We start from the raw sequence: 26,998 nt of genomic DNA, 5'->3' as shown, positions 1-26,998 counted from the left end.
ACTTCAGAGATCCCGGGTTACGTTAGTTCACGCATTGTCTTTGTTTTAAACTCCAGTGACACAAACTTTGAAAGAGAATCCAGGAAAACAATATTTCAGTCATTATTTTATAGATAGAATATTTTATAGATTCTCTGTTTAGTGTGATGTTTGAAGGTCTTCAGATGACGTCACAACCTTTCAGTTTTCAGAAGGTCCAAATTTAAAAAAAAAAAATTAGCAAGTGTTTTTAAAGTGTTTAAACTCCTTCACATTAAGAAACCGTGCAGAGGTGTTTACTCTGATGAGGACACGCTTCACGTTTGACGCTTTGGCCCAAGAAATTCACCGACAGCAAACTGACAGCAGAGAAACTTTATTTACACAGACACACAGATGTTTCACACTAATCCAGATGTTTGATTCCACAGATGTTAGGGTCCTTCATGAACTGTGGATGTTTGTGCGTCACTGACATGAAACCTGCAAACAAAAGTTTATATTAACAGCAGTAGCTCAGCTCAGAGGGAAACGCTTCTTATATAATTATGTTAGAAATGTGGCGAAAATGGAAATGTTTGGATTATATTTGTTAAAAGGCAAAAATATGAAAAAGAGGAAAAATGCAAAAAAAGCTTTTCATTAATTGGGTCATCAAATATTAATTTACTAAAATTTAAAAAATTAAATAATTTAGTCTAAAAAAAAAAAAAAAAAAAGAACAGACAAAAATTGGGATTAAAGTTGAGATTATGACAGCAAACAAATCAAATGACGAAACAGAAGAATTGAAAGATGCTGTGAACGTACCCATGGACTGAGCCTTCTTTATCGCCTTCGACACTTCTTTCTGTTTCCTTCCGCATAAACCTGAAAAAACAGAAGGAGGTGTGACCCAACCTGATGATGATTTAATCCAGATGACCTGTTTCGGGCAAAGACTCACCTGTGATGTGGCGGCCATAGATCCTGCCCGTGTGCGGCGAGATGAACTGAGAGAGCAGCTGCAGGGCGACAAACTCAGATTAATCCACGACTGAACTGAGACTCAGTCTGACTTGGGATCAGGAGATCCTGTCACACACCTGGAGGAGCAGAGCTGCTGCTTCAGGTGTGCACCCAAGCGCAAAGGTCAGAGGTGAAGGCCTGATTTCTGATAAACTGATTATAATCTTCCCGGTCACAGATATTCTGACAATAATCTCACTCAGCGTGTTTCTCATTATTTAATCTGTGGTGAAGAGCTGTTTCTTCCCGTTTGACTCACCTGGATGTTTTTAAAGTCCACCGTGACGTCACAGAGGACGCAGCCCTTCTGGGGCTCTCTGTACGGGTTCTCCATGTTCACCAGCTGAAAAACACAAACAAATCTTCATAACCAAACTGAAATCAACGGCGAGCATCCATCAGCCTGCACTCAGCACCCACCCCGCCCTCCGTCCGTCCGGCTTCATCTGCTGCGACCGCGAAGCTCCGCACACCTGCACGGAAGCAGCACGGCTAGAGTTAGCATTTGCACCAGAAGGATTGGAGTTAAACTTTTATTTTTGTAATTAACGTGTTACGCACGACTCACCTGTGTTTCCATAACGACATAAGACAGGTTTCCACCTCTGCAACTCCCTCAGACACAACATGTTGACCTAACACGGGACAGGAACCGCTTCCGCTGCAACTGAGAAATACTTCCAACCACTTCCGCAAAGGCTGCTTGTGACTTGGATATATACTGTGACTGGACGATGTCACTAAATTTAAAATATAAACCTAAAAGAAGTATTCTGTCTGTTTTTAATATTTCACGGATTTACACAATCTAAATGTTTAATATTAATGAGATATAACGCTTCGCTTTGAGTTTTTTTACGGAAAGGTTTAATTGTTACTCATTCCAAAGATAAACCAAATCAAGATAGAAATCACGCGGAACACATAAAGTCTTGGGAAAAGCAGCCCTAAGCCTCAGATTAGCTTTAGTTTGTGCCACTTGTCAGCTTGCTATTAATGTATGTTAAAGCGGTGTTGCAGTTTGTCATTGAAACGTGACTGAAACCACGTACAGCTGTCCTAAAACTCCTAAACTATCCGAGCAGCAAACATCACATCTAATTACCGTTTCAAAACAGACTTAACCCGTTTTCAGTCGAAACTAAATTTTTCATCCAATGCGTCTAATTATTAAGGTTTGATAAGACTTAATTTTTTAGCATTTAAAAGCTAATCGAGATGTTTAATTGCACGTTTTGACACTTTTTGAACGACTGTAACTCAGAGTTAGCGCCTCAGTAAACCGAAAGCGGAAGTGATGGTGGCATTTCTCTCTCACTCCAGGATTAATGATAGTTATTTTGAATGAAGGATTCGCTGAGCTGCTGTAGATGCGCGTTTAGTGAACGTTATTATTACTGGTGGTGTTAAAAGTAATTCCATGGACACACTTTTATTTATTTGAGCTTGTTTGTGATTAATTTGTAGTTTTTGTAACTGAATGCCGGCGCTTGCTAGCTAGCTGCTCACTGAGCCTGTGTGGGCTCTTTGGTGTTTTTAGGTCTCATCATTTAACGTCAACTTGTTTAAGGTGGCGTTTAAATGGCTGCAGCAGCAGGTTAGTGAAGTATGCGAGAACTATAAAATGTTTATTGTGTTTCACATGTAGCCGCAGGGGTCTGCGCTCACAGGGATGAACTACGGAAGGCTGGAAGTCAAAATAAAACGAGTCTGTCAGAGGAAGAGGGCGAGAGACCACCTGAAAGCTTACCTGACACCTGCCAGGAAGAGGGGAGGGGCTGTCTGTTCCCCGCTATGCAACTCCAACAGGAGGATCAGCAGCATCATGGCTGAAAGCAGAACTGTGGAGGTACATCTTGCATATTGACCAGCAGGGTTCGACTCTCCTCAAGTCTGAGTGCATTGAAGTCTGTGAGAAAATGGGCCTCCTCCTCACCTAATCTCTGAGCTCAGTGAACACCTCCCCGATGTGTTTAATGACTCAGTTGGTCATAGAGTAATCAGAAATCAGAAAGAAAAATGATGCCCTGATCGATTAATAACCTGTTTGAAGTCCACGCTGGTGGTATTCTTTTTTTCTTGGCAGTACTGCAGCGACAGCGAGGATTTATTCGGCGACTATGACAGCATCTTAGGGGATTCGTCTGTCCTGGCAAAACTGGATGATGCCGAGCAAAATGAAAGGTTTCGAGGGGTGGAGCAACAACCAGAAGACGAGGATGTCCTCTCAGACTCCATTCTGGACGGCCTTGGAGATGAACCCTTCGAGGACCTACCGGCTAGCCAGCTGCAGTTTCAGGAGGAAGTTCAGGAGAAGGCGAAGAGAAGCCGACTCCAGGACAGAGACAAAACCTCAACGCCTTTCAGAGGACTAGCAAACGGAGAGGGTCCACTCAGGAGACCAGCCGGAGCGAGGAGGAGCGTTGCCGACCAGCTGAAGAGGACGATGCTTGGCAACGCAGCGGCTCCTTCTGCCGTTTCACGGACAGCGATGCTGAAGGAGGCGGTGGTTTCTGAGGAGATAAACGTCGCCATGCAGGCCATGGAGACTGTCTCTGCTGACATGCCTGACCTTGGGCCATTCTTTGGGCTTCCAAGCAAAGTGAAGGAGCTGATGTTTAAACTGAGAGGAATCCAGAGTTTGTATGGTGAGATTTTTGTATATCACAATAAAATTGAAATATTGTAGTTTCTGCACAGAATAAGTCAAGTGAAGACATTTACAACCGGTTTTGTTTTTTTGGGTTTCTTCAGACTGGCAGCAGACGTGTCTGAACTTGGACTGTGTTCAGCAGAGGAAGAATCTGATCTACTCCCTTCCCACCAGTGGTGGGAAAACTCTAGTGGCAGAGATCCTTATCCTCAGAGAACTGCTGTGCAGGAGGAAGGACTGTCTGTTCATCTTGCCCTACATATCGCTGGTGCAGGAGAAGGTACAGAAACCACAGAACATCAAAACATATCAGAAAAGTCTGTTTTGTCAACAGAATGCATAAATGCTAGTAGATGCTACTGAGCTGCTAATGGGTAATAGGCAAATGAGTAAAATTAATCAATGTTGTTTAATGTTCTGTAGGGAAACTTTCAGACTGGGATTATTGTTGATGTTACTCTCACTCCTGAACACGAGCAAATGGTTAGTTAGCTTTTGGTCTCAGATATAAAAGTATATCATCTGCATAGAACTTGACATCAGAGGATAATAATATTTGTGTTTGTGGAATAAAAGAGAAGTAGAAGTAATGACTTTCTGGTTGTGTGGGATAACAAGCTTTGACTTAAAATATAAAATGATAAAACTTCTTCTAAGCGTAAATTTTAATTTGCGCTTAGAAGAAATACAAATAAAAATCAGAAATATAGCACTGTGGGGTGATACAAACTGCCATGGTAGTGTGGATTATCGATTTCCTTATCAATTCTCATTGGCTCCACTTTGAGAGTCACCACCATCTTTAAGCACCATATCAAAGACATTACATTCATGCAAATTAATTACATGCAGTGTGGTCAAAGGTTTGTGCATGTTGGAGGTAATTTCTCTCTTTGTTGTGATCAGTGTTGGGGTCATTACTCAAAAAAGTAAAGTAAAAAAGTTATTACACTGAGCACTTTTCTTAAAAGTAATGCAGAACGTTACATTGCACATATTTTTTATCATAACTCTGGTTTTACGTGGCCTATCAACACCATTTAAAAACTGGTATAAAGTCCACACCTTTTCCGTCAATTGTTCCGTCTGTCCTGCTCACATCTCCAGTGGTTGTACACGTTGTCATTAACGTGGCTTCACTCCACATCAGCCGCTTTGCTAGCTAATGCTGGGCTTACACTGTGCGATTTTTTTTTTTAGTCGCGCGATTCAGCTCCTGCTCAAACTGTACGATTGACTCGCAGGGGTTAGAAGTTCATAGGTCACGATGCAGGGTCTCACACTATACGGTCCGATGCTCTGATGCGACCCGACTGCTCACACTGTGCGTCCATAAAATGAAGGTTATAACAGAAATTCTGTCGCTCTCTCTCTCTGTCTTTCACTCACACAGACACGCACACCACCACCATCAACTTTGCTAAATTGCTAATGAAAAACACTGATCAGGCAGCTGTGATTGAGCAGCAGTGTAGATCCAACTATTTTCACGGTTGTTGTGGTCGTGATAATTTTGTGAGGCCACATCGAAAAGGCTCGGATGAACTTGCCATAGTTCTACAAGTTGTGCCTCCATCGCTTGTGTCCAGATCACACGCTGCACTGCCGTGCTGCGCCGTCTTTTTCGCTGACATTTGTGTTTGCGCGTGCGCAGTGTGAGAAACTGCGGTGACACCCTCACGACCAAGCGATTGATGATCGGGAGCTGGTCGTGAGGTCTCAATCGCTTCTCGTTACCCCACGTATACTACACGATGAAGGCCAAAATCCGGCCGATCGCCAAAACGGTCGCACGACTCAAAAATCGGCTCAAAATGGGCCAAAAATCGCACAGTGTCTGCCCAGCATAAAACACCGGCGTCGGCATATAAGGACGCTGTCATAGCCTGTCAGCGACGTTGATTAGCTGCGTATATACGAATGTGAATCGCGTGATTGGCTGAACTATGGAATAAGGTGGCATCGTTCTAATCCCATACGGGAGCAGCCAGTCACTTACTGCCAAACAGAATTGTTAGCGTATTTACTTTAATTTCAATTCAGGTTAGATTTTTTTTTTGTACGCAACGCAGATTTTTTTCTGCGCAGAGACGTGCCAGCAGTGCGCAATTGCGCACGCGCGCAGCTTAGAGGGAACATTGCTTACGAGGACATTATACTACTACTGTTCTATCGAAATTTTAAACAAATATCCTCATGTGGCTCTCATTTTTCTTAGAAACAAAAATCAGTAAAAAAAAAAAAAATCTGGTAATTCTTTGTTTTGACATTCATCAGGTCCCAATATGCCCAAATATTAAAGATAAATTAAAAATGCATGCCATGGAAGAGTTCGAGTCTTAGGAGGTTAAAGCAGTTGTCATGGTGATTCTATGCCACTTTAGAAACATGAAAAGGTAGAAACGGGCCTGACTGCTTATCAGTTTGTTACCTGTTGAAGTTCAGCAATGGTTGTCTTCAACACAAATGACGATTCATTTTATCACGGTGCTGGTCTGGGGTCAGCATTCACTCAGCTTTAAAATCGCTCTGGGCTCTTGGCTAGCTTAGTGTTAGCATGCTGGCTGTGCAGGTGCTTGTGAAGAGCTGAAGCTGTGTTAACAGTGATGCCGTTTTTCTGTCCTGGAGCAGTCTCCACTTTACCATCACACTCTCATCCTTTTGTGCAATAAAAATAAAAGTCATGTCCATGTCCACACTGAAGACTGCACCACTATTTTCCTCTGGCACACAAACTGAAATCAGCTGATCGTAGTGAGAGTGCAAGAACTGATAAGCAGGATCCATAGGCAGGCAGATTAACGATTCCAAGGAATTGCACTACTACTCTCGATTTCCATCTCTAATCATATCATTATCATATTTATGTTCATAAGAAATAAAAGAGGATCAAAACTAGAGCCTTGTGGGACACCTTTCAGAGACATTAACAGCCTTCGTTTTGAACTCTTAGGAAGTACTTTTCACTTTTCCAGGTGCGTGGTTTAGCAAGCTTTGGTCTGGAGCTGGACTTCATGGTGGAGGAGTACGCTGGCAGCAAGGGCAGGTTTCCTCCCGTGAAGAGAAGAAACAAGACGTCCCTTTACATCGCAACCATAGAGAAGGCTCACAGCCTCGTCAACTCTCTGATAGAGAGCAGCAGGCTGGATAACCTTGGACTGGTGGTGGTTGATGAGGTACCTCCCACTTTGGATGAAAGGTGTTTTATATGGCTGGAGGACATTTAACTGAGATTTTGTTTCTTCTGCAGCTTCACATGCTGGGTGACGGCAGCAGAGGGGCCATTATAGAAATGACTCTGGCCAAAGTTCAATATGTGAGCAGTAAGTGTCTTCTTATAGTCTCCATAACTCAATCCAGCCTTAAGTTAAAAACAAACTTCTTGCTTTTGGGTTCTTTTTCTTTTTTTTCCAGAAACAACTCAGATAATAGGAATGAGCGCCACTCTGGGGAATATCAAAGACCTGCAGATGTTTCTGAGGGCTGAAAATTACACGAACAACTTCAGGCCTGTAAGTGATTGAATCAAAGCTGCACCCGAACCTTATAAAACCCTCGAGTGAACACTGACCCTAACTTCCTGCTTCCACAAGGACTTGCTCGAGCATAACACACAGATTAGTCCACCGCTGAAAACAGTTCCTGACACTGAGCAGCTGTTTGAGGGGCTCACTGAGCGTTGTTAAAGTTGCTCATTAACTAAAATCAGGTCTGTGTGTCATGCAAATGCAACTCTCAGAATTAGTCACGACTTATCAGCTGCACATATGAAAATGGATGTGGATGAGCTGGTGATAGTCAGAGGAGAACTTGTGTTTCAAGATCGTTGCATGGAACTGCTGGTTTCTATCAGCGGGGCTTCTTCCTGTCTTTTAAACTCATTTTGAGAGTTTGGGTAAATTGGCGCTCTGTGATTTATTTTATTTTGATTTTTTCCAGGTTCAGCTGAAGGAATTCGTCAAACTGCACGACACCATCTACGAGGTGGACCCAAAAGAAGAGAACTGCTTCAGGTTCTCACGTCTTCTCAACTTTAAAGTAAGTAAAAAACATAATTAACTCTAACAATACAGTGGAGGATCACACCAACACGCCGTGGCCACATTAATATGTACAGGAGACATTTTTCCTGCAGTAAATTAAAGTTTAATGTCCTCCTCTTTCGTTTTCGTGGTGCTTGGTCTTTCTCTTTCCTGCAGTACTCGAGCACGATGCAGAAGATCGACCCGGATCACATCATCGCTCTGGTGACCGAGGTCATCCCAGCGCACTCGTGTCTGCTCTTCTGTCCCACCAAGAAGAACTGCGAGAATGTGGCGGCGATGATCTGCAAATATCTGAAAGAGTGAGCAGCAGCCACTGGGTGACTCCTCCCACTCTGCCGCCCATGCCAATCACTGACTCAGAAACCTTTCTCGACTCTTTCAGGGACTTCTTGCGGCACCGCGAGGAGGAGAAGGGCGTCCTCCTCAGGGAGCTGCGGGACAGCGGGAATGGCTCGTTGTGCCCGGTGTTAAAGGTCACTGTGCCGTATGGCGTGGCGTACCACCACAGCGGGCTGACATCCGAGGAGAGGAAACTGGTGGAGGAGGCCTACTCCAGCGGGGTCCTCTGCCTCCTCACCTGCACCTCCACCCTAGCTGCAGGGATCAACCTACCTGCTCGCAGGTGAGCCGCTCATTAAACAGCTTTTTCCCTTTCCTGTCACAGCAGTCAGGAGCTCACCTGCGTGTTCATGTGTACATATCAAAGGTTATGCACATTTGCTGCTGCTGAAATGATCTGACCTCTGTTTGACCCCGGTTTGACCTCTGTTTGCACACAGAGTGATCCTGCGCTCGCCGTACATAGCCACGGACTTCCTGAAGAGGAGCCAGTACAAGCAGATGGTCGGACGAGCCGGCCGAGCGGGGATCGATTCGGTGGGCGAGAGCATCCTGATCCTGCAGGAGAAGGACAGGAACATGGTAACTAGAGCCATGAGGGACTCAAACTGATGTCTGATTAAAAACAGTGAGCCTAAAAACTGAAGCTTTCCAACAATATTATGTCAAAATACTTTTCTTAATCCTCAGATATCTGAAATACAGACCTGCAGGCATAAAATCTGTTTTAGGTTATTAAAAAAACAAAGAAACGTTAAATTAAAAGAGTTAAAAGGTTTAAAAGCTTTATTAAATCTTTGTGTGTGTTTATTTGAGGTCAGCAGCTGCACAGAAACCTCTGTAATGTGCAGGGTTGGACTGGGACAAGCCCGGGTATTTTGACTAGTGACCAGCCCACCATGGTATTATAGGAAAAGCCATAAAGCCTTTATAATAAACTTAAACCTACACCATCCTCCCTATTCTGGTATTCTAAACAGTACTTAGCAAAAATATAAAACAACCTAATTTATAATTACATATACCTAACTAATAGGGTTGCCAAAGGAAAAAAATAGGGAACCACTCCCCCACCCTCTGCCTCAAGATGCTTAACTGACAAAACCGATTTTAATTTAATGCACGTATCAAACAAATGCACATAAATCTATTATTTTTCTCCAGTAATTAAATAGATTCAACATCTTTCTTCAAGAGAATTGCAGACTGCACAGATGGTACCTTCCCAAAGGAAAGAATACTATAACTTACTAGGGTGTATACTAGGCTTAATATTTACTAAATACAATAATGGATTTCTATACATTTTACATCAGATGTAAAATTTGGTTGTAAGATTCAGATAATTATTCATGAAAAGCAAGACATTTTAAATGAGAATAAGAAAGAAAAGTATTTCTTTGTGCCCCCCTCTCCCCTCTCCCTGTTAATGCCCTACCTGCCCCCCTGGCAAAACTTTGCTAGATGCGCCCCTGCACAGTTACCAGCTGTCAGCTACATAAAAAAAAGAATCCTGATGTTATTTGTCTCTCAGAAACAGTTCATAACTTCCCTTCAACTCATTCATGTCACCTAAAAGGTAAACCTGTTTCTCCATCACCTGTTCAGCTCTGATGATTCAGTAAGGACATCTCCTGGTTTTATCTTCATGTTTCCCTCTCACCAGATATACAAACCGATATCATGACCAGCAGCTTTACAGCTGTGGCTCCAGCAAACATCAGCTGATACTAGAAATTAATATTAAATAAATTCTAACAACAGCTGATCAAGCTTAAACGTGCTGCTGTTGTTTAGTGCTACAGCCACAGGTTTCTGTTTCTGGCGCAGAGAGAAAAGCTGATCATTGATCAGTTTCATGATTGAATTAGCAACTTTCTAGCTGAAGTACGGCACAAATTGCGTTCCTTTTCACCTCAACTTTAAAGTTCGACCTCCTCGGCTGTAATTGGTCCAGCCCAGAGTCGATCACGACCAACTGGCTAATCCACCACCATTCATTTATACCGTTAAAAAATTAAAAGAAATAAAACCCCATTGGCCCATAAATACGAAAAATCACAAGCAGCCCACCGGGCAAATACCTGGTATGCCCGATGGCCAGTCCAGCCCTGGTAATGTGTTAAAAACAATAAAATTAAGGTCGATATAATAACATAACAATAACTCTTTATGACTTCTCCACCATCTCTGACTCCTGCTAAAACAATCTGATCAGTTTCCTGTGAGTTATGACAAAATAAAAGCATTCAGTTAAACTAACAGATGTCAGATAATTCTGCTTTTGTGTGATTTCAGGCTAAAACACTGGTGTGCGCGCCAATGGAGAGCTGTTACAGCAACCTGATGCACGATGATGGAAAAGGCCTCCTGAGCCTCGTCCTGTCCCTCATTGGATTAAACGTAAATCCTTCTAATTCACTCCAAATCCGAGCAGATTAGCCAGCAGGCGCTAATCTCTTTTATCTCTGCATCATTATTTAATATCAAATGGTACCTCTGTGGGGTCTGACTTTCTTTTCGCTTTTATTTTGAAAAACTAAACTGAATTAGTGGTTTATAAAGAAGCAGCTGATTTTTCTGTATCGGTGAATCTGTCTGTAATTCTGGTTCATTCTAGCTAATTCTAGGTAATTCTAGGTTTTTATTTTGTTTGGTTTGTGTCACTGATGGCAACATTGTCTAACGAACACAAGCTTCGAAATATTCAGTTCACAGAATATAATGGATCCAAATATTTCCATATATCCTTGTTTTTGTTGCTGAACTGGCCAATCAGGATGCCTGATCAATATGTTTTTAAAAATAATCAGATCACAGCCTGATTCAACTGGTGCTATTGTCCTTATGTCTCGTGGTTTCTGCAGATCACATCATCCGTGGAGCAGCTGCAGGACTTCCTGCAGGGAACGCTGCTGTTTGTGCAGTGGCAGCAGCTGTGTGTGGGGAGGAGCCTGCTGGAGGCAGTGCAGCAGTGCGTGGATGTCCTGAAGGAGAAAGAGCTCATCACAGTAGACTCGCACAGTCAGAGTCTGCGGGTCACCAAGCTGGGAAAGGCTACGTACAAAGGTACCCTCGGCATACCTGTAGGACTCCTTACTTCCTCTCACATGACTTAGAACGTCATGTTTAATCATGATTCTGAAAATCAACAATGAACACAGAGTTGCAGAGTTTTGCTCCTGTTGGCTCTGCATGATGTTATAGCGAGGGAAATCCCTAATATGGTCATCTCAGACACACAAGACTCACCCACTTATGTTCATGAGGAGCAGCCAATAAGAAGACAGTTGATTTAAAGGAGGAGGAGTTAAAACAGATTCAAACATGGAGGGTCATTTTAGCCTGGGCCGGCCACCAAAGATCCTGAACAGGGTAAACTCGTGTCCCAGTCTGGTCCCACCGTGGTCCCAGTCTGGTCCCACTGTTGTCAGATGTTTCGATTCATTGGGCTTAAATAAAGTTTCAAAGATCCTTTTGTAAGGTCAGAAAACTGCGATGGTGTAGTTTTGTGTGTCTGTAGCTGTTATGATTCGTGACGATGAATTAAAGCATTCATGGTGTTCTTCAGCCTCGGTGGATCTGACCTATGCTGAGGTCCTCTACAAAGACCTCTCCAAAGGCCTGGAGTCTCTGCTGCTCAACAGCTACCTGCACCTGGTCTACCTGGTGACCCCGTACGACCTGATTGATCAGTGCAAACCTGACTGGATGATCTTCTTCAGGCAGGTAAGCAGAGCCTGCCTCAGAGCCTCTTGGCCTCCTCCTCCTCACATCTCTCACAAGCTGCTCTCTGCTTCGTCTTCCTCATCTGCAGTTCACACTGTTGTCTGTGGCTGAGCAGAAGATGTCAGCTGCTGTTGGCGTGCCTGAGAGTTTCGTGGCAAGAAAAGCTGCAGGACAGACAGTAAAGAAGGTAAGAAAGTTCAGACCACAGATTTAATGCTTGAGATGTTCAGGTTTTATTTCATTGTTTTTGAGACGTGACCTGTGAAATGTACTCGAACCTGACTGTAAAGAGAGAATCACGAACACGCATCCATGAAATCAAAGATGAAGACCAGAAGCTGCGCAGGTGAACGCAGAGTGATGGAGGAAGCATCTGGATATGTGATGTGTGGCCGCGGTTTTGAAGGTCTGTTAGAAGCTCAGATTAAAACACGCTGAACGCTTCCAGACAGATTAAAGCTTCAGTACAGGATAAAAACATCCAGCTTCACTGTGAAATCTCACAGAGTGCTGCTGTTTCTCCTAATCCAGTTAAAAAAAACGAAACAAAAAAAAATTGGATGACTTTACCAAATCTGGATCAGCAATACTTTACCTGGGCGGCAGGCACCAAATTCACCAACATAAAAGAGCCTTAACTATTTTAATTTTACTAAGAGCTATTTCATCAGCACTAATTCATTATTTTATCCACAACCTTTAAAATTCTTTCATACAAATGCTGCATGAAATAAACAACTGGGGTGGCTGTAGCTCAGGTGGCAGAGCAGGTCAGCCACTAATCAGAAGGTTGGTAGTCCGATCCCAAGCTGCCTCCTGGCTGCATGCCAAATATCCTTGGGCAAGATACTAACCCCATGTTTGCCTACTGGTGGTGGTCAGAGGGCCCGGTGGCGCCAGTGTCCGGCAGCCTCGCCTCTGTGCGCCCCAGGGCAGCTGTGGCTACAATGTAGCTTGCCGTCACCAGTGTGTGAATGTGTGTGTGAATGGGTGGATGACTGGTTGTGTAAAGCGCTTTGGAGTCTTTAGGGACTAAGTAAAGCGCTATACAAATGCAGGCCATTTACCATAAACAACTGCACGACCACAAAAGCCAAAAGTAAGAGCTGCTGCTGTTAGCAAGCAAAGCAGGTTGGAAACAGGAAGCAACTTTGTGCACTGTCGTCATGCTTTTACTCCCCTGAAGTAAAAGCATGTAAAAATGTAAAACATGACCAGCAGAGGGCAGCAAACATCAAGAGCATTGATTAAACTGTTCTCTACTGTGACAGTATTCTTCATTCATAACACACAGCTCAGTTTAATGTAGATCTCATAGCTTTAAATTTAATGAATAAAAACGCAAATCCTGAATATTTATACATGTATATCACATGTATGAAATACAGTGCTCCATAAATAATCATCACTGTATGAAAATATATTATTATGTTAATATAGTATTTAATACACAGTGTAATGCAGTTTGTAGCACCGTCTATCAGTTCTAGTTTTCTTGTTTGATTAACTCTGGAGTTTTTATTTCATGTTTCCAGCCTGAATCCAGCCCTCTGCTGGAATCACAGTAATCCTGATCCTGTTCCAATAAGCAACAAAAACTGGAGTTTTTGATCTGAATTTGTTTTTTGTTTTTAAAAAAAAAGCTGTATTGGCTCCTCTGATTTAATCTGATCATGTAATCCTGTTTTCCCTTTGAACTGCTGGATTTCAGGGTCTGATCTGATCTGACGGGCTTAATCCTGCCAGATTAGTTTTTTATAACTGCCGAGCTCTGGTGTGATGTGTAGGGGTGGGTTTAAAAAAAATCGATTTTCCAATTCAAATCGATTTTAACTTGACTAAAGACGTAACCACAAAGCACTGACAAGCCGTCGGTGCTGAAAGCAGACATCTCACAGATTCTGAAGCTGGAGGTTTTGTCACTCTGACCAAAATTCACTGAACCAGCAGCAAAAGAAGATCCAAAGTACACTTCACATTGTCATGAATTCTCTCTTATTTTTGCTGTTTTGCTTCCACCACGATAAAATCACACACTCCCCTCCCCCCTGTATTTCAAGAGCAGTTTACCATCAAAAATCTGTTTTCTGCATTATTTATTACATTATTATTGCTTATTACGCACCAGTCTACTGTCGTTTACAGCGCTGTCAGCCTCTGTTTGTTTGTTTGTTTTTTCCAAAAATGATAACATCCAACAAGAAAGCCTAATTTCTGCTGTTCAATACCAAAGAAATGTAAAATTTTACAAATGGTGCCAAATTGCAAAACACTTCTATGTCTCTAATTAAACCTCTATGACTTTGCTCTACATCACTTCAGTAGCGTCAGGTAATGTTCATATGTTGATTCGTGGTTTTCTTCCGTTTTTGTTCTACTGCAGAATATTTTTAAGGCGGTTATCTGCTATAAAAAGACAGGCCGGGAAAATCTCCATGTTTTTCTGTGTTTTATCCTCAGTTACTTTGACACAAAGGCATCTCACAAGTGTCAGTACTGACAAATGATCAGAATTATAATATTTCTGACTGTCTGAGTCCAAATTGAATCGAATCGATTATAGAAATCGGTGATGATACCCAACCCTTGTGATGTGACGGACTCAGGCCGTTCCCTTACTCCAGCTCCACCCTCCAGAGGTGGATGTTTGCACCTTCACAGTAGGAAATGTTAATGTTGTTTGAATGGCACAAATCGAAAGGTTAAAGGTCGTGACCTTTTTCCACAAGCTCCTTTAAATGGTGAGGAAGTAAAAATGAGACGTGAAGCACGAGCAGGCAACTGTGAATAATAATGACACAGTAAAGACACGTCGGAGGGGGAAGTAGAAACAGAGTCACTTCCTGTTGAGGGTCACAGACGCGCCTTTCTCAAAGGAGGCGAGTGGCGACCTGACATCATCGTTTCTGCTGCAGGTTGTTGTGACGTCAGTTTAATCGTTTCACTGAAACTTACTAACATCGAAAATCATGACTGGAGTTCAGCCTGCTCCATGAACGCTGGATATGACAAGCGTGATCTTTGAATTTGACCTGACAAGTGGTGCAGGTGATGAAGGCAGATTATGATGACGTCATAATCTTCTTGCTCTCTGAACTTTGTGATCGAGCCCCCCCGCTCAGCAGCGTGCTCTGTTTGTTTCAGGGCGTGAACTTGGCGGCGGTGAGGAGGATGTACCTCGCTCTTGTTCTCTTCTCGCTGCTGAAGGAAACGGACGTCTGGAGCGTCTCCGAGCGTTTCCAGCTGAGCCGTGGCTTCGTGCAGACGCTGCTCGGCTCCGCCTCTGCCTTCTGCTCCTGTGTGCTGCACTTTGCTGAGGTACCACTGGAGTTTACCCGGAGGTCATACCAAAATGGGCAGGCTGAAGGTGAGCCAGCAGGTGTGTCTCAGGTGAGATGGTGATGCTCTGATGTTTCTGTGTCTCAGGAGCTCGAGGAGTTCTGGCCGTTCAGAGCGCTGCTCGCCGAGCTGACACGGCGCCTCAGTTACTGCGTGAAGGCGGAGCTTATCCCTCTGATGGAGGTGGCCGGAGTCCTGGAGGTGAGACACCTTCTTCACCTGCTTTCTTCTTCTTCTTTTTCTTTTTCTCCTCCTGCATCCTTTTCTTACTGTGTGCTCGTGTGACATCATTGAAACACGTTAAGAGTGATGAGTTTCCGCACCGTCACAGTTCGGGGTGATGACATCATCAGCCTGTTGTCAGCTTGGAGGGTTTACAAAAAAAACATGTTCTGTTATTTTGTCAACGCATCAGCGCTCGCATCCTCTGCTGTCACTCGATTCTACTTCCTGCACAAGTGCACATTAGAGCTCCAGTACACTCCCATCTCTATGTAATAAACACGTGAGTTTGTGGACCACAGGAAGTGGACCATTTCAGCAGTTACTGATCACATGAACACCATCTTCATCCACCTCAGCTCAGGTTTTATTTTGTAAAAGGGTTATTACAGCTTTAAGTTCCTTCCTGTCAGCTTTCATTGATCCTGTTAGCATCCATTCTTTCTTCTTCTTCTCTTTATTGATGTTTCTGAAAGCAGCCCTGGAGGTGTACCTGATGAAGGTAGTGAAGGTCAGGGAGAATGTTCAGGTTCTGTGTCTTCGCTCCGTCATGTTAACGTGTGAAATGTCCCATCATGGCTGTAAAGTTTTACTTTATCTCACTGTGACGTGAAAGCTCAGAAGGATTTAGGCCACAGCTTTCTTCTCTGAAGATCGCTGATGCATCCGGTTCCCTCACACTTCACTTTATTAAGCTCCTCTTAGATCACTTTTTATATTTTGGTTTAAAAACGCTGCAGAGGGGAGCCAGATGTTTCTCATGTCGGCTTATTCCACTCAGCCTGATTAATCAGATTCACTCTGGAGACATTCAAACTAAAAGGTCACGTTTCAGGATTATTTGAACTTTATTTTGTAGACATATTTAAACTCGCTACAGGAAGTGCATCCTGTGCTGAATGTGGCGTGTTAATGATTCTGAGAGAATGTAAGTGCTGCTGACACCTCCGTGAGCAGGAGGTGGTTCGGGTGCGGTTGTTATTCGGCTCACGGCCCGTCCCACCTCTCCTCTGCCAGATGTTTCACTTTTGTCCCAGTCACCGCTGACTCATCGGTGAACGTGCTGAGCTGCTGATGTTCGTGTCAGCAGGTTAAAGAGAAATGGGCGGCGCTCGCAACCCTGAGGTGTCCCATGCTCGACGTTTCTGTATCAAGGGAACAGTTTTATTCAACGTGAAAAGTTTTTTTTGCTTCAGGTGATTTTAAGTGAGAACCATCTGAGCCTCCATAGCTTCTCCATGTCCTCTGCCTCAGCTGAAGCTCTGACATCACCTCTTTTTTTCCCTGCAGTCGAGAGCAAAGCAGCTGTACGCTGCCGGCTACAAGACACTGACTCACATGGCGAACGCCGACCCAGCCGCTCTCTGCACAGCCATCCAGAACCTGTACAGGAAACAGGCCAATCAGATCGTGGCCTCAGCCAAGGTGAGACTGTCCTCAGAGATCGCGCCCACACGAGCTGATCACCGTACCTGAAATCAGCACGAGTACTGATGGTGTTAAATGACTGATGTGATGCTCTGTGGAGCTGACAACACTCACAGTCGGTCTCCGTGTTTGATGACATTACAGTGTGAAGAAACACTGAAACAGGAAGTTTAACTGTGACAGTTTCTTTGTTTCAGATGCTCGTGAATGAGAAAGCCGCAGCTCTGCAGGAGGAAGTGGATGAACTGCTGGCGCCGCCCTCTGACCTGCCACAGCTCTGACATCTTCTCAGGAGTTCTACCCTCTTTGAACACTTCTGATCTCACTGTGACATCATTTCTTATTAAAGTAACTGGGATGTCCTCGCCGTGTCTGTGCCAAAAGCTTCACTTCCTGTTCTCCTCACCTTCTTTCAGCCATTCATTGCGCTCTTATTTTGTCGTCTGTACTTCTTGTTATCACACTGAGAACGCGAAGGTCGTTTTTTCACGCGAGGAAACGTTAAAGGTCATTTTCTGCTCGTTAAAGGTTTCAGCTTCACCTGAGCAGTGTGAGTGTGTCAGGTGAGCTCAAGTGAGTCTGTTTCAACCTCAGGTGCCATCAGCAGGAAGCTGTCAGCTGTTTTTGCCATGACATCATCATGTCTTCACCTCCGGAGCACACAGAATGTCAGTTGATGGAGGCGACCTGCACCTGATGGTTCACTGCTTTGAGAAAATGACTCTGCGACTTTTCTCATTTTAGTAAATTTTAAACATTAAATATTTAAACTTTATTTTCTGTCTGTGTTTTTTGGGCATTTATTTATTCTGGAAACTGAAAATAATTTGTCTGCTACATCAGACAGCTGACCTACCAAAATAAAAGCATGTGTGTCATCAAATAAAAAATGTGTACTCTGTTTTTATTTGCAGTGGATTCATTTGATTTTTAATTTCAGTTTGTTTGGTTAAGTCGAACTGTTTCCATTTTTGATGATATATTTTTGACATTTTTCTCTTATTTGGAAGATTTTGGTGTTCTTTAGATGTGTTCATATTTTTTGACATTTTAATCTACATTTTAGGTCATCTGATTTTTTTTGTCTTTAAATATAAAAATATTTAAAAAGGTTTTTGGTTTTGTTTTGTTTTGTTTTTAAATCATGAATTCTGAGGACATAAATTTGAGTCTTTTGATAATTTATTTTAGTGTTGGTTTGTGGGCTGTGGTCTCATATGTGTTTGTGGGACATTTTATTAATATTAAATTTTTGACTTTTTGTCATAGTTTCGTTTTTTTAAGCATTAAATATTTATGTGTATTTTTATTGAGTTTTGTATTCGTGGGACAGTTCATGCGTGTTTCTGTCACGGTAACATGTTCGCAGGTTTCTTCGTTTCTGGCTCGTTATTAGATGAATATTAATTTCAGGTCATTGATCACTGATCGATTGATGGAGTGTCGTCTCTCGTGATTCCTGCTGAAATGTTGGACCTGCATATAAGTTCGTGATTTGAGGTCCCGGTCGTTCTGTGTGCGCGCACGAGGACGCGAAACAGGAAGTGTGACAGACATGAGGCTCGCGCTGCTGCTGTGCGCGCTCTGCTGCACCGGGACTCTGGTAACCGGAACCGGAGGATCCCGGCTCCCTGATGGACCCCCCGGGGAGCCGGACCGGGACCCCGGTCTGGGTTTGGGCGTGGGCGTGGACGTGTCGGCCCCTCTGCGACGCGTGGATCCGCGCTTTCTGTCCGTGACCATCGACGCGAGTCTGGCTTCACAGGAGAGCTTCGTGTGGCTACTGAGGTGAGCTCTGACTCTAATCCACCGACGATTGTCCCGTTAAACAGGAAACACCGGGTTAAAACAGACGGGAGGTCACAAAATCAAAAACTCTAAGGATCAAAACTTTCAAACTTTTGTTTCACTTTCAAATCTGATCCTGAGTCAGTTCACCTGAAACCTGTTAGCTCCGCCTCCCGCAGTCTCAGACCAGGTGAGTATCACCTGCAGTTCAAGTTTGGAAAAAGAAAAAATCTGAACCTGATTTTAAAATCTTTAAAGGATTGAGAAGTAAGGTGATCCTGAGTCAATCCAGGTTTCACTTCTGTTTCCAGAGTCCGCATGGGAATTCCCAGAGTTCCTGTTTAAGCAGGAGCACACCCGAGAACCACAAACACTCTTAGATCTGAGAATAACCCGAGTAACCTGCTGACCCTCATAACCTGATCATCTGAAATAAAACTGCTGTAAATTTGAACTTTGAATCTCGACAGCCAAACTTAGATTCATGTTTCTCTGTGAATCCGACACGTTTGTGCTCCGGGAATAAACCCGAGCTCCAAAATCCCTTCTGTTTCAGTAACATGATGGATGTGAGATAATCAGCACAGATCTCTGCATGTGGAAACCAGAGGTCAGAGGTCACGAGTAAAATCATTTCCAAAGTCTCAAAACCAGGAAAGGAAATCAAGTTAAAGTCACATGTTTGTAGTCAAAACGGTTGACCAACTTAAAAACTATGACATCAGAGTTATTCTTCGTAACCCTTCAGGAGTTGTGACAACAAAATAATTTCAAAACTTAGATTTCAGATCAAAGATCAAAGTGAAACAGAGCTGGGGTCGTTTAAAACCAGCAGGTTTCGGTGCTTTGACCCGCGAATATTTCCGAGCATTCTTTAATGTGAACTGCGTACTGCTGTCAGTGCAGCAGTGCATCATGGGAGTGACTCTGAGGTTTCTCTGCAGCTCTCGGAGGATGAGGACGCTTGCAGCAGCTCTGAGTCCGGCCTTCCTGCGATTTGGGGGGACGCGGCAGGACTTCATGGTGTTTGAGCCTCACAGGAGGCAACAGTGGGAGGAGCCTCAGGACGCTGCAGGTAAACACGATCACCTTGTGACCTCTCTGACATCACACTGATCTGGAACATGTTGATTTCTTTGTTTTATTTACAGGAAATTATTTTTTTAATGTGTCATGTGATTCTTTTGTTTTTAGTCTAAGTTCAGGTTGGAGACTTTTTCTTCTTATTCAGTTTTTAAGTGTTGAAACTTTTAAATAGTTGAAATGTGAGTCTCTGACTTCCTGACCTCTCTGTGACCGTTGAAACTCCCAGGTGAGTCATGTGACCAGACTTTCCTACCCCCGTGGATGGAGGAGCGTCTGAAGTGCGACTGGGCGAAGCAGAAGCTGGTCCTGATGAAGGAGGACCTGCTGGGTACATACAGGAGCTTCTTCTTCACAGGTGAGTCCTGATGTCTGCCAGGCGTTGCCATGGAGATGCCACCCGTCCTCTGACTGTCGTCTCCCTCTCAGAGCTCACCGTGGACCAGCTGCATGCCTTCGCCAACTGCTCTGGCTTCCAGCTCATCTTCGGCCTGAATGCTCTGCTGAGGACGGCTGACAACAGCTGGAACAACAGCAATGCTGCCCTGCTGCTGCAGTACTGCCAGTCCAGACATTATGGGATGTCCTGGGAGCTCGGAAACGGTACGACTCCTTCTCTGATCAGCTGATAATCAATAATCACAGAGCCTCAATCAGCTTGAGTCTGTGACCTGCTTATTTAGGCCTGCAGACTTTATTCTGCCTTTTATTTTGAAATGCAGCTAGTGATGTGTGTTTCCTACCACCTGATCAAACCCGTAAATCAGAGCATCAGTAACAGGCTGACACTGTTAGTGTAAAATCTTCTCAGGCTCCTTCTTCTTCTTTATTCTGCTTTCAGTGATAATATCTGGCATAATGCTGAAACGCTGCGGTTTCTTATCCAATGTTTCAGTTTCACTTCCTCGCCTTCATGTGGCGTGACGCACAGACAGGAAGTCACCTTTCTTCTTTACATGATCTCTAATCAAAGTGATCTCTAATCAGAGCCAAACAGCTTCGAGAAGAAGGCCGGGATCCGGGTGGATGGGCATCAGCTCGGGCTGGACTTCATTCGTCTCAGGAAGATGATGTCAGAGTCCAAACTGTACCAAGATGCTGGGCTGTACGGGCCGGACGTTGGCCAGCCGAGAAACCACCACGTAGACTTACTGGACGGGTGAGAGGTCAAAGGTCACTGTACAGAGACAGCTCATGAAAAGTTTCTGCTGTCAACACAAAAGAGCATAAAATGTTTGGGGGAAAAAATTACATTTTTTTTCAATGAATTTTTTTCCTCACATGAAATTTTGCGTTACGAATTTTTGAAAACAAGACACATAATAAAAAATGAACGTTTTTTACTTTATTTCTCTCTGTTTTCAGGAATTTTATTCACTCTGCTCCTCGTCTGTCATGAGCTGACAGATTCTGAAGTTTTCAGCTTTTTGATCTGATGTGATGTTTTAACGTCTCTCAGATACCAACGATGCAGAGAAACCTAAAACTTTTTATTAAAGGGAAGCAGCTAATTTTTGTGCTCTAACTGAGTTACAGAGTCACATGTGAGCTTCAGTCTGCAGGAATAAGACAGAAAACAACTTAATTACTGAGCCGACGCTGCCGATTTATCCATGAATTCTTGTGACTGTTGCAGATTCCTGCAGACCGGAGCCGAGGCCATCGACGCCTGTACCTGGCACCAGTGAGTTCACCCTCACTTTATTTACTCTGAAATGTAATTTCTGAGTTAAGTCTACTCTCACAACATAATGCATGCAGTCACAAGCGACGTGCATAAAAACTTTGCATTTTAACTGTAAATGTGAAAAATGTCACATTTACAGTCATTTACAGCCTGAAAGCTTCTCCGTCCATCGGAGGTAATTAAAAGTTTATGCACTCCTACTGACAGTGAGATACTTTTCCCATGCTTTTATTGTGAAACTGCAAATGTACATATCAGTCAGAGACTGTTCAGAACAAATTATTTAGCATTTGTAACACAAATCTTGTTGCAAGGAAACAGAATGTCAAAGTTATTAAAACTTAACAAAATTCTAATATTTTTAGTCCAAATGACATTCAGTGGATATAAAGTGTCTGTATGCTCCCATAAAGACAACAAAACCAACATAAATCTGTCTCCAAATATTTGTTTGAAGTCTCCTAATTTTGAATTTATTAAACCATAAATTCAGAAAATAGTTTTGGACTTTTTAAGTTGAAAGTTGGTCATAAAGCATCAATACTTTCTTCAGAAAGTCCAAAATTCTGAATCATAATCAGACAAGAAGAGATTTAAGTCAAGATAAGATTATTATTCATCATCCACACTGACAGTTAGTTTGGGTGATAAATTAGGCTTAACAATGATCACATCATTCACAAACAGCTGAGCACTGGTTGAGACCAGCAGTGGTCCTAAACTCGAGCCCTGAGGCACACCTGATTTAATTTTAAAGGATATCAGTGACACCTCGGCCTGAAAAACTGTTCTTTTATTCCCAAGCCTTCATGCTGCTTTACTGCTGTGAATGCTTCATTCATAACTCATAAAATAAACTTGCTCTCCTGTTTGTCAGTTATTACGTGAACGGCAGAGACACGTCTGTGAAGGACTTCCTGGATCCTGAAGTCCTGGACTCACTGGCCTTAAAGACCAATGAAGTCATGAAGGTAACGCTGTGCTGTGTGCCAGCAGCTCTGTGCTGGGTGTGTTCGGAGTTTCACCGGGATTGTTTCTTCTCATCCGGCTCAGAAAGTGAAGCTGGCGTCTCCGGGAAAGTCGGTTTGGCTCGGAGAGACAAGCTCGGCGTACGGAGGAGGAGCTGCAGGACTGTCGGACACGTTCGTCGCAGGATTCATGTGAGTCCCTCATGTCTGCCCTGCTTTAGTCTTCTCTCTGAACATCATGAACGTCGTGTTGTATTCAGCCAGACCTTCAGTCAGACCAGAAACATAAAGCCATCATGAAGGCATTCAGGCATGAGCTCAGAGACCATTTCCTCGTAGTCTTCTAGACCTCTGGACCGCGTTGGTGTTTTTCAGACTGATTTCTTTCTTTCAGTAAACGATTTTTATTCTGCTGAGTGTGTTTTTCTGTGGATGAACATTTCTGCTCTCAGCATCTCTGAAACACTCTCAAATATCTCTGAGTTGCTGCTGAGATGTCTCCATGCTGGGAATCTGTGCAGGTGGCTGGATAAATTAGGCCTGGGAGCAGCACTCGGCCTGGATATCGTGATGAGGCAGGTGCTCATCGGCTCTGGGAGTTACCACCTGGTGGACGACAACCTGGATCCTCTTCCTGTAAGACAGAGTCAGGTTAATTCTCTTAAGTATTCCAGCTACGCTTTCATGTTTTTTACCTGTGCAAAATCGTTTTAAGAGTTCCTCCTTCCTACACTCAGATTGGATGTTATTGCTTAACCTCTTAAGCCCCAAGCCTAACTGATCTCCTGCCTTTTGCCCCTGTATCAGGGGGCGTTGGGGCTTAAGAGGTTAATTTTGTCCACTTTGGGACATCAAATTAATTAAAAACCTAAACGGACATGTTTAGCACAGACTCAGTGAGTTCATTAACTGATCATTTGTCAGAAAATGTATGTTAATCTGATCAAATCAGGACCTTCACACTAATACTGAGCGTTAACGTGGCTGAAATAAGCTGCTGTTAGTTTATGTGCTCGATGCATTTCCAGATCTTCACAGTTTGTCGTTGTCCAGTAAAGGTCGTGTCCTCTTTCAGGATTATTGGCTGTCTGTTCTCTACAAGAGGCTGGTTGGACCGGAGGTTTTAAAGATTCAAGTGCTTTCTGAGTTTGGCCGAAGTAAACGAGTGAGGATGTATCTGCACTGCACCAACAGGAAGAGGTACGCTTCACATCCTGCCCTCATACAAACACCGAGACCTCCCACCACCAGTAACCCTGCCACATCAGGTGGACGGGATTTTCTTCCGGCCCGTCCAGCTGTTTATACAGCTGTCTAAACAGCTGTCTCTGCAGTGGTCTGAAATAGCTAGAAATAGCTAGCTCACGGTAATGATGTAAGGTATTAGCAGTTAGAAGTAACAGATAAATGGTTAACAGCTGCTACAGCTCCCTTCAAGCAATGTCCTGTACAACAAAATAGTTTCTACATGGAGCTGCTCAGACTCACTACAAGCCAGAGGAAAGAAAAACTCAGATTTGAAAGTGAACTGTCCTTTTAATGAATCAGCTGAGCTTTGGATCTTTAAGGTTTATTTTTCCTATAAACCAGCAAAAACGTCTGGAAACAGAAACAGAAAAAAAATTTCTTAAAATAAGAAAAGATTGAAATTCTTAAAGCGTTATTCAAAACTCATCTCAAACCTGAATTCTGAATTATGCAGAAATGGGCAAAGATTAATATCTCAGTTTCTGAAAACCTGAATGTCTTTTACTTCAGCTCAGGAACAAACATCTTCAAACTAAAAGTATTTAAAGGAGGAAAAAAGCTTTTTATTTCTTGCTGTGTACACTGACACCAGTAGTAATTTCCTAGAGACATAATTTCTGCGCATGTTTTGCTTCGTGTGAGTAGAAACGAAGCTCATGCTTCGTTCTGTGTTGTTTGAGGTGAAGTGGAAGTCAAGCTGAGTAATAATGCTGCTGTTTTGCGTGTCTGCAGCTACAGACGTGGAGCGGTCACGCTGATGTCAATGAACCTTGGGAAGACGCCAGCAAGGATCTCGGTGCCCGCCGTCTTCTCCAACAGCACAGTGGAGGCTTTTGTCCTGGAGTCTGAGCAGCCCGGGGAGGAGGGACTCTACTCCAGGTGCCTGAATGTACTCAATGAAGCCATTTTCCTCCTAGTTAGAAATCTGCTTCGACCCCAAAGAAGACAGTTGTTTTTCACTAAATATTCCCGGCTCTGCAGAAGTACAGTGAACCTTAGATAATAAGCCCCGCCCCCATTTTTAGTGAAATACACACGGTGAAGAAGCAACAGGTCAAAATCTGTAAATGAACACCTGATTCTACCTGAACATCAGGATTGGCCCATTGCAGATGTTTTATGTGCTGATGATACACCGCTCTGTGTGTCAGACGGCCCAAACTCTGCAAGCCTAAGAAGACACGTTCAGGTCATTATAGTCGACCTGTTCTGCCTCTCCTCACTTCCTGTCCTGTCTCTGCTCTTCCTGTGGTGGAGGTTCACGATAAAGTTACGAATAATAAGCTCCGTGTGTGTAGTGATACCCGCAGGTCGAACACTCATTATTACAGTATTTTCTACTCTTTGATCTGAATGATGTCATCTCAGGGACTGAAGCCCCGTCGGCTACTGTGTGAGAGGGAGAGCCAAACAGAAGAAAAGTGGCGTAAAGCCAGCCTTGTTTCAGACAAGGGCTGAGCTCTGAATCATGCAGAGCTGCTGTGCTGGAGTCAGAAAATAAAAGCATGGAGCTGATGTCTTTTCTCTTTTTAAATTTACATTTTCTGTTTTTGTTCTTATGAATCTGAGTCTCTGAAACATCTGGATCTCCTGAACTCAGTGACGGTGAAACGGTCTAAGCTTAAAAATGAAGAAGAATCCAGCAAATGTTTTGATGCTGAGGAAGCATCAGCGGATCATATCGCCTCAGCATCCAGTGAAACCTGCAGTTTTTACCATCTGCAGGGACGCCGTCTGTGTTTCAGCTGTGATGGCTGGTTGGTGTAGAAACCTGAAGACCAGCTCACATTTCTCTACAGAAGTGAGCCTCAACACTTCCTGAAAGCTACTTTTTAAATCCTTTAAAATTTTATTTTACTCATGAAAGCAAAAACAGGGGCGACAGTGAATCAGACGCTGGCTTCAGTCTTGTGACGCTCAGATTCAGGTGTTTATCGAGTCCTATGAGAGCTGCTGAGGTTGACCTTTTGATGCTTTTGATCTGTGGCTTTGCTCTGCTTCAGCGTGCCGGACAGAAAGCTGTTGTCATGGTGATTTAATGCCACCTGAGAGCGAATCAGCTGATGCAGACAGCAGCAGGTCGAGGACCGATGCCGTTGATGTGTAACTCTCTCTCAGGCTTTTATCTCAGCTGTGCTGACGGAGGACGAACAATGGCCTCATAGTTTGGGCTCAGCGGCGTGCTTCAAAAGAGTTCAAAGGTCACCGCCGTGAGTCAAAACTGGTCAGCATGAATCGACAGTCTGACTCCCGTCCACCGCTCCACAGCACCTCAGCTGCAGGAGGCTTTCTGAGAACAACTACATAAAAATCAAAAGCTTTACCTGATTTAACCGACCAATCTCAAACTAGCCCCATCCTAAATCCTCCTCTTACGGTGTCATGATCTGACTCATAAGCTGTGGTGGAAAATGATACAGGCATAAACCCGGAGAAGGGTAACTCTGCCGATGACACCCCGCACTGCTGCGGTCCGACCACAAGGGGGCGCACACAACCCTAACACCCGAGGATCATAAACAGTATGAGTTATGCAGAAATGGATTAATATCTCAGTAATCTTTGTGTTTGACTCGTTGTGTGGCGGTTAGCTTGATGAGCTCATTTCCTGTTTCTGCAGGTCAGTGAAGCTGAACGGCGAGGTGTTGATGATGGTGGACGATAAAACGCTGCCTGAACTCAAAGGAAAACTTCTCCTGCCGGCTCGCCACCTGCAGCTTCCTGCCTACTCGCTTGCCTTCTTCGTCCTCCCAGACGCCCAAGCTCCGGCGTGCAGCTGATGACATCACACGGAGAGGTGCTGTTTCCTCACACCGTGGACGCCTCAGTGTCAGATTTTTAGACAATACTGCCACTTTCTGATAATGAGTTTATTGATTCTCACTCATGACCAAACATCTCCATCTATGTCTCCACCCGCTCGTCAGTCACAGAGGCCACGCCCCTAATAATGTGAACTTCAAGGTTGATGAGGATGATGGATATGGAACAATATGGAATAAGATACTTAAATGTTTTTTTTCATAACAATTTTCAGAAACCAAAAATATTTTTGATACGACCGTGTTTCAGCGTGTCATCAGTGAGGACGTCTAATGATCTAATTAATCAAAAAGCACAATGCTGACGCCGCCTCTTTGCCATCATCGTCGTCAGCAGGCTGGAGCACGTCCTCCTGATGCTGCAGCTTCACGTTATCATGACAGCAAATGTGTCAGAGTTTAAGCAGCGGGGAGACAGTGCTGTCACCATCAGGTCAGACTGGGAACTGCAGTAGCGTCCTCCATCATCTTTATCCAGTCTGTTCATAAAAACTTCAGTAAAACTAGAAAAAGGTTTTGAAACTTTAACCAGATGTATACATCTTTATAACAGATATTTTACACTGAAAATATAAATGTGTAATATATATATATATATATAATAATATATCTATAAACTTTAGTGTGAACTCTGCTAATTAAATATTTATTTCATGAAA

General features: G+C 43.6%; 3 protein-coding genes across 6 annotated transcripts; 2 read left to right on the top strand and 1 right to left on the bottom strand.

Moving 5' to 3' along the window:
• Positions 1 to 339: 339 nt before the first annotated feature.
• On the bottom strand, positions 340 to 2,159 carry mrps18c (mitochondrial ribosomal protein S18C). The gene is made up of 6 exons (XM_085278782.1): positions 1,556 to 2,159; positions 1,408 to 1,460; positions 1,247 to 1,330; positions 926 to 983; positions 790 to 849; positions 340 to 462 (listed from the first exon to the last, which is right to left on the bottom strand). The coding sequence occupies exons 1-6, from the start codon at positions 1,614 to 1,616 to the stop codon at positions 386 to 388; spliced, it is 393 nt and encodes a 130-aa protein (XP_085134908.1). The 5' UTR covers positions 1,617 to 2,159; the 3' UTR covers positions 340 to 385.
• helq (helicase, POLQ like) lies at positions 1,094 to 17,621 on the top strand. 3 transcript variants are annotated; one of them, XM_085278779.1, is made up of 19 exons: positions 1,094 to 1,110; positions 2,636 to 2,836; positions 3,074 to 3,635; positions 3,742 to 3,920; positions 6,616 to 6,816; positions 6,891 to 6,963; positions 7,055 to 7,152; positions 7,580 to 7,678; positions 7,840 to 7,985; positions 8,069 to 8,308; positions 8,466 to 8,607; positions 10,324 to 10,428; positions 10,893 to 11,094; positions 11,597 to 11,754; positions 11,843 to 11,941; positions 14,899 to 15,072; positions 15,181 to 15,294; positions 16,606 to 16,740; positions 16,941 to 17,621. In XM_085278779.1, exons 2-19 carry the CDS (start codon positions 2,660 to 2,662, stop codon positions 17,022 to 17,024), a joined length of 2,988 nt encoding a protein of 995 aa, XP_085134905.1. In that variant the 5' UTR covers positions 1,094 to 1,110; positions 2,636 to 2,659; the 3' UTR covers positions 17,025 to 17,621. The 3 variants fall into 3 exon arrangements, with proteins under 3 accessions (XP_085134905.1, XP_085134904.1, XP_085134903.1); XM_085278778.1 differs by having other exon boundaries at positions 1,101 to 1,117; XM_085278777.1 differs by lacking the exon at positions 1,094 to 1,110 and adding an exon at positions 1,325 to 1,484.
• Positions 17,622 to 18,266: 645 nt separating this feature from the next.
• Positions 18,267 to 26,998, top strand: hpse (heparanase). 2 transcript variants are annotated; one of them, XM_085278771.1, is made up of 12 exons: positions 18,267 to 18,531; positions 19,476 to 19,606; positions 19,844 to 19,972; positions 20,044 to 20,217; positions 20,602 to 20,773; positions 21,251 to 21,298; positions 22,179 to 22,272; positions 22,355 to 22,461; positions 22,791 to 22,920; positions 23,345 to 23,469; positions 24,250 to 24,396; positions 26,138 to 26,998. In XM_085278771.1, the coding sequence occupies exons 1-12, from the start codon at positions 18,299 to 18,301 to the stop codon at positions 26,295 to 26,297; spliced, it is 1,650 nt and encodes a 549-aa protein (XP_085134897.1). In that variant the 5' UTR covers positions 18,267 to 18,298; the 3' UTR covers positions 26,298 to 26,998. The 2 variants fall into 2 exon arrangements, with proteins under 2 accessions (XP_085134897.1, XP_085134898.1); XM_085278772.1 differs by having other exon boundaries at positions 18,269 to 18,531; positions 22,791 to 22,905.

This window comes from Mchenga conophoros, linkage group LG7, assembly GCF_057382185.1.
Source record: "Mchenga conophoros isolate Kocher_MC1m ecotype Shallow Benthic linkage group LG7, M_conophoros_male_GT1.1, whole genome shotgun sequence".
NCBI lineage: Eukaryota > Metazoa > Chordata > Actinopteri > Cichliformes > Cichlidae > Mchenga > Mchenga conophoros.
This window is presented reverse-complemented; position numbering and strand designations above follow the sequence as displayed.

Bases quoted from the DNA above. Each gene is read 5' to 3' on its own strand.
- mrps18c (XM_085278782.1), bottom strand. From the start codon at position 1,616: ATGTTGTGTCTGAGGGAGTTGCAGAGGTGGAAACCTGTCTTATGTCGT. The intron at 1,331-1,407 runs GTGGGTGCTGAG...TGTGTTTTTCAG, and splicing joins CCGGACGGACGGAGGGCGGG to CTGGTGAACATGGAGAACCC. The intron at 463-789 runs GTACGTTCACAG...TTTTGTTTGCAG, and splicing joins AAAGAAGGCTCAGTCCATGG to GTTTCATGTCAGTGACGCAC.
- helq (XM_085278779.1), top strand. From the start codon at position 2,660: ATGAACTACGGAAGGCTGGAAGTCAAAATAAAACGAGTCTGTCAGAGG. The intron at 8,309-8,465 runs GTGAGCCGCTCA...GTTTGCACACAG, and splicing joins ATCAACCTACCTGCTCGCAG to AGTGATCCTGCGCTCGCCGT. The intron at 10,429-10,892 runs GTAAATCCTTCT...TGGTTTCTGCAG, and splicing joins TGTCCCTCATTGGATTAAAC to ATCACATCATCCGTGGAGCA.
- hpse (XM_085278771.1), top strand. From the start codon at position 18,299: ATGAGGCTCGCGCTGCTGCTGTGCGCGCTCTGCTGCACCGGGACTCTG. The intron at 18,532-19,475 runs GTGAGCTCTGAC...GTTTCTCTGCAG, and splicing joins AGCTTCGTGTGGCTACTGAG to CTCTCGGAGGATGAGGACGC. The intron at 20,774-21,250 runs GTGAGAGGTCAA...TGACTGTTGCAG, and splicing joins CACGTAGACTTACTGGACGG to ATTCCTGCAGACCGGAGCCG.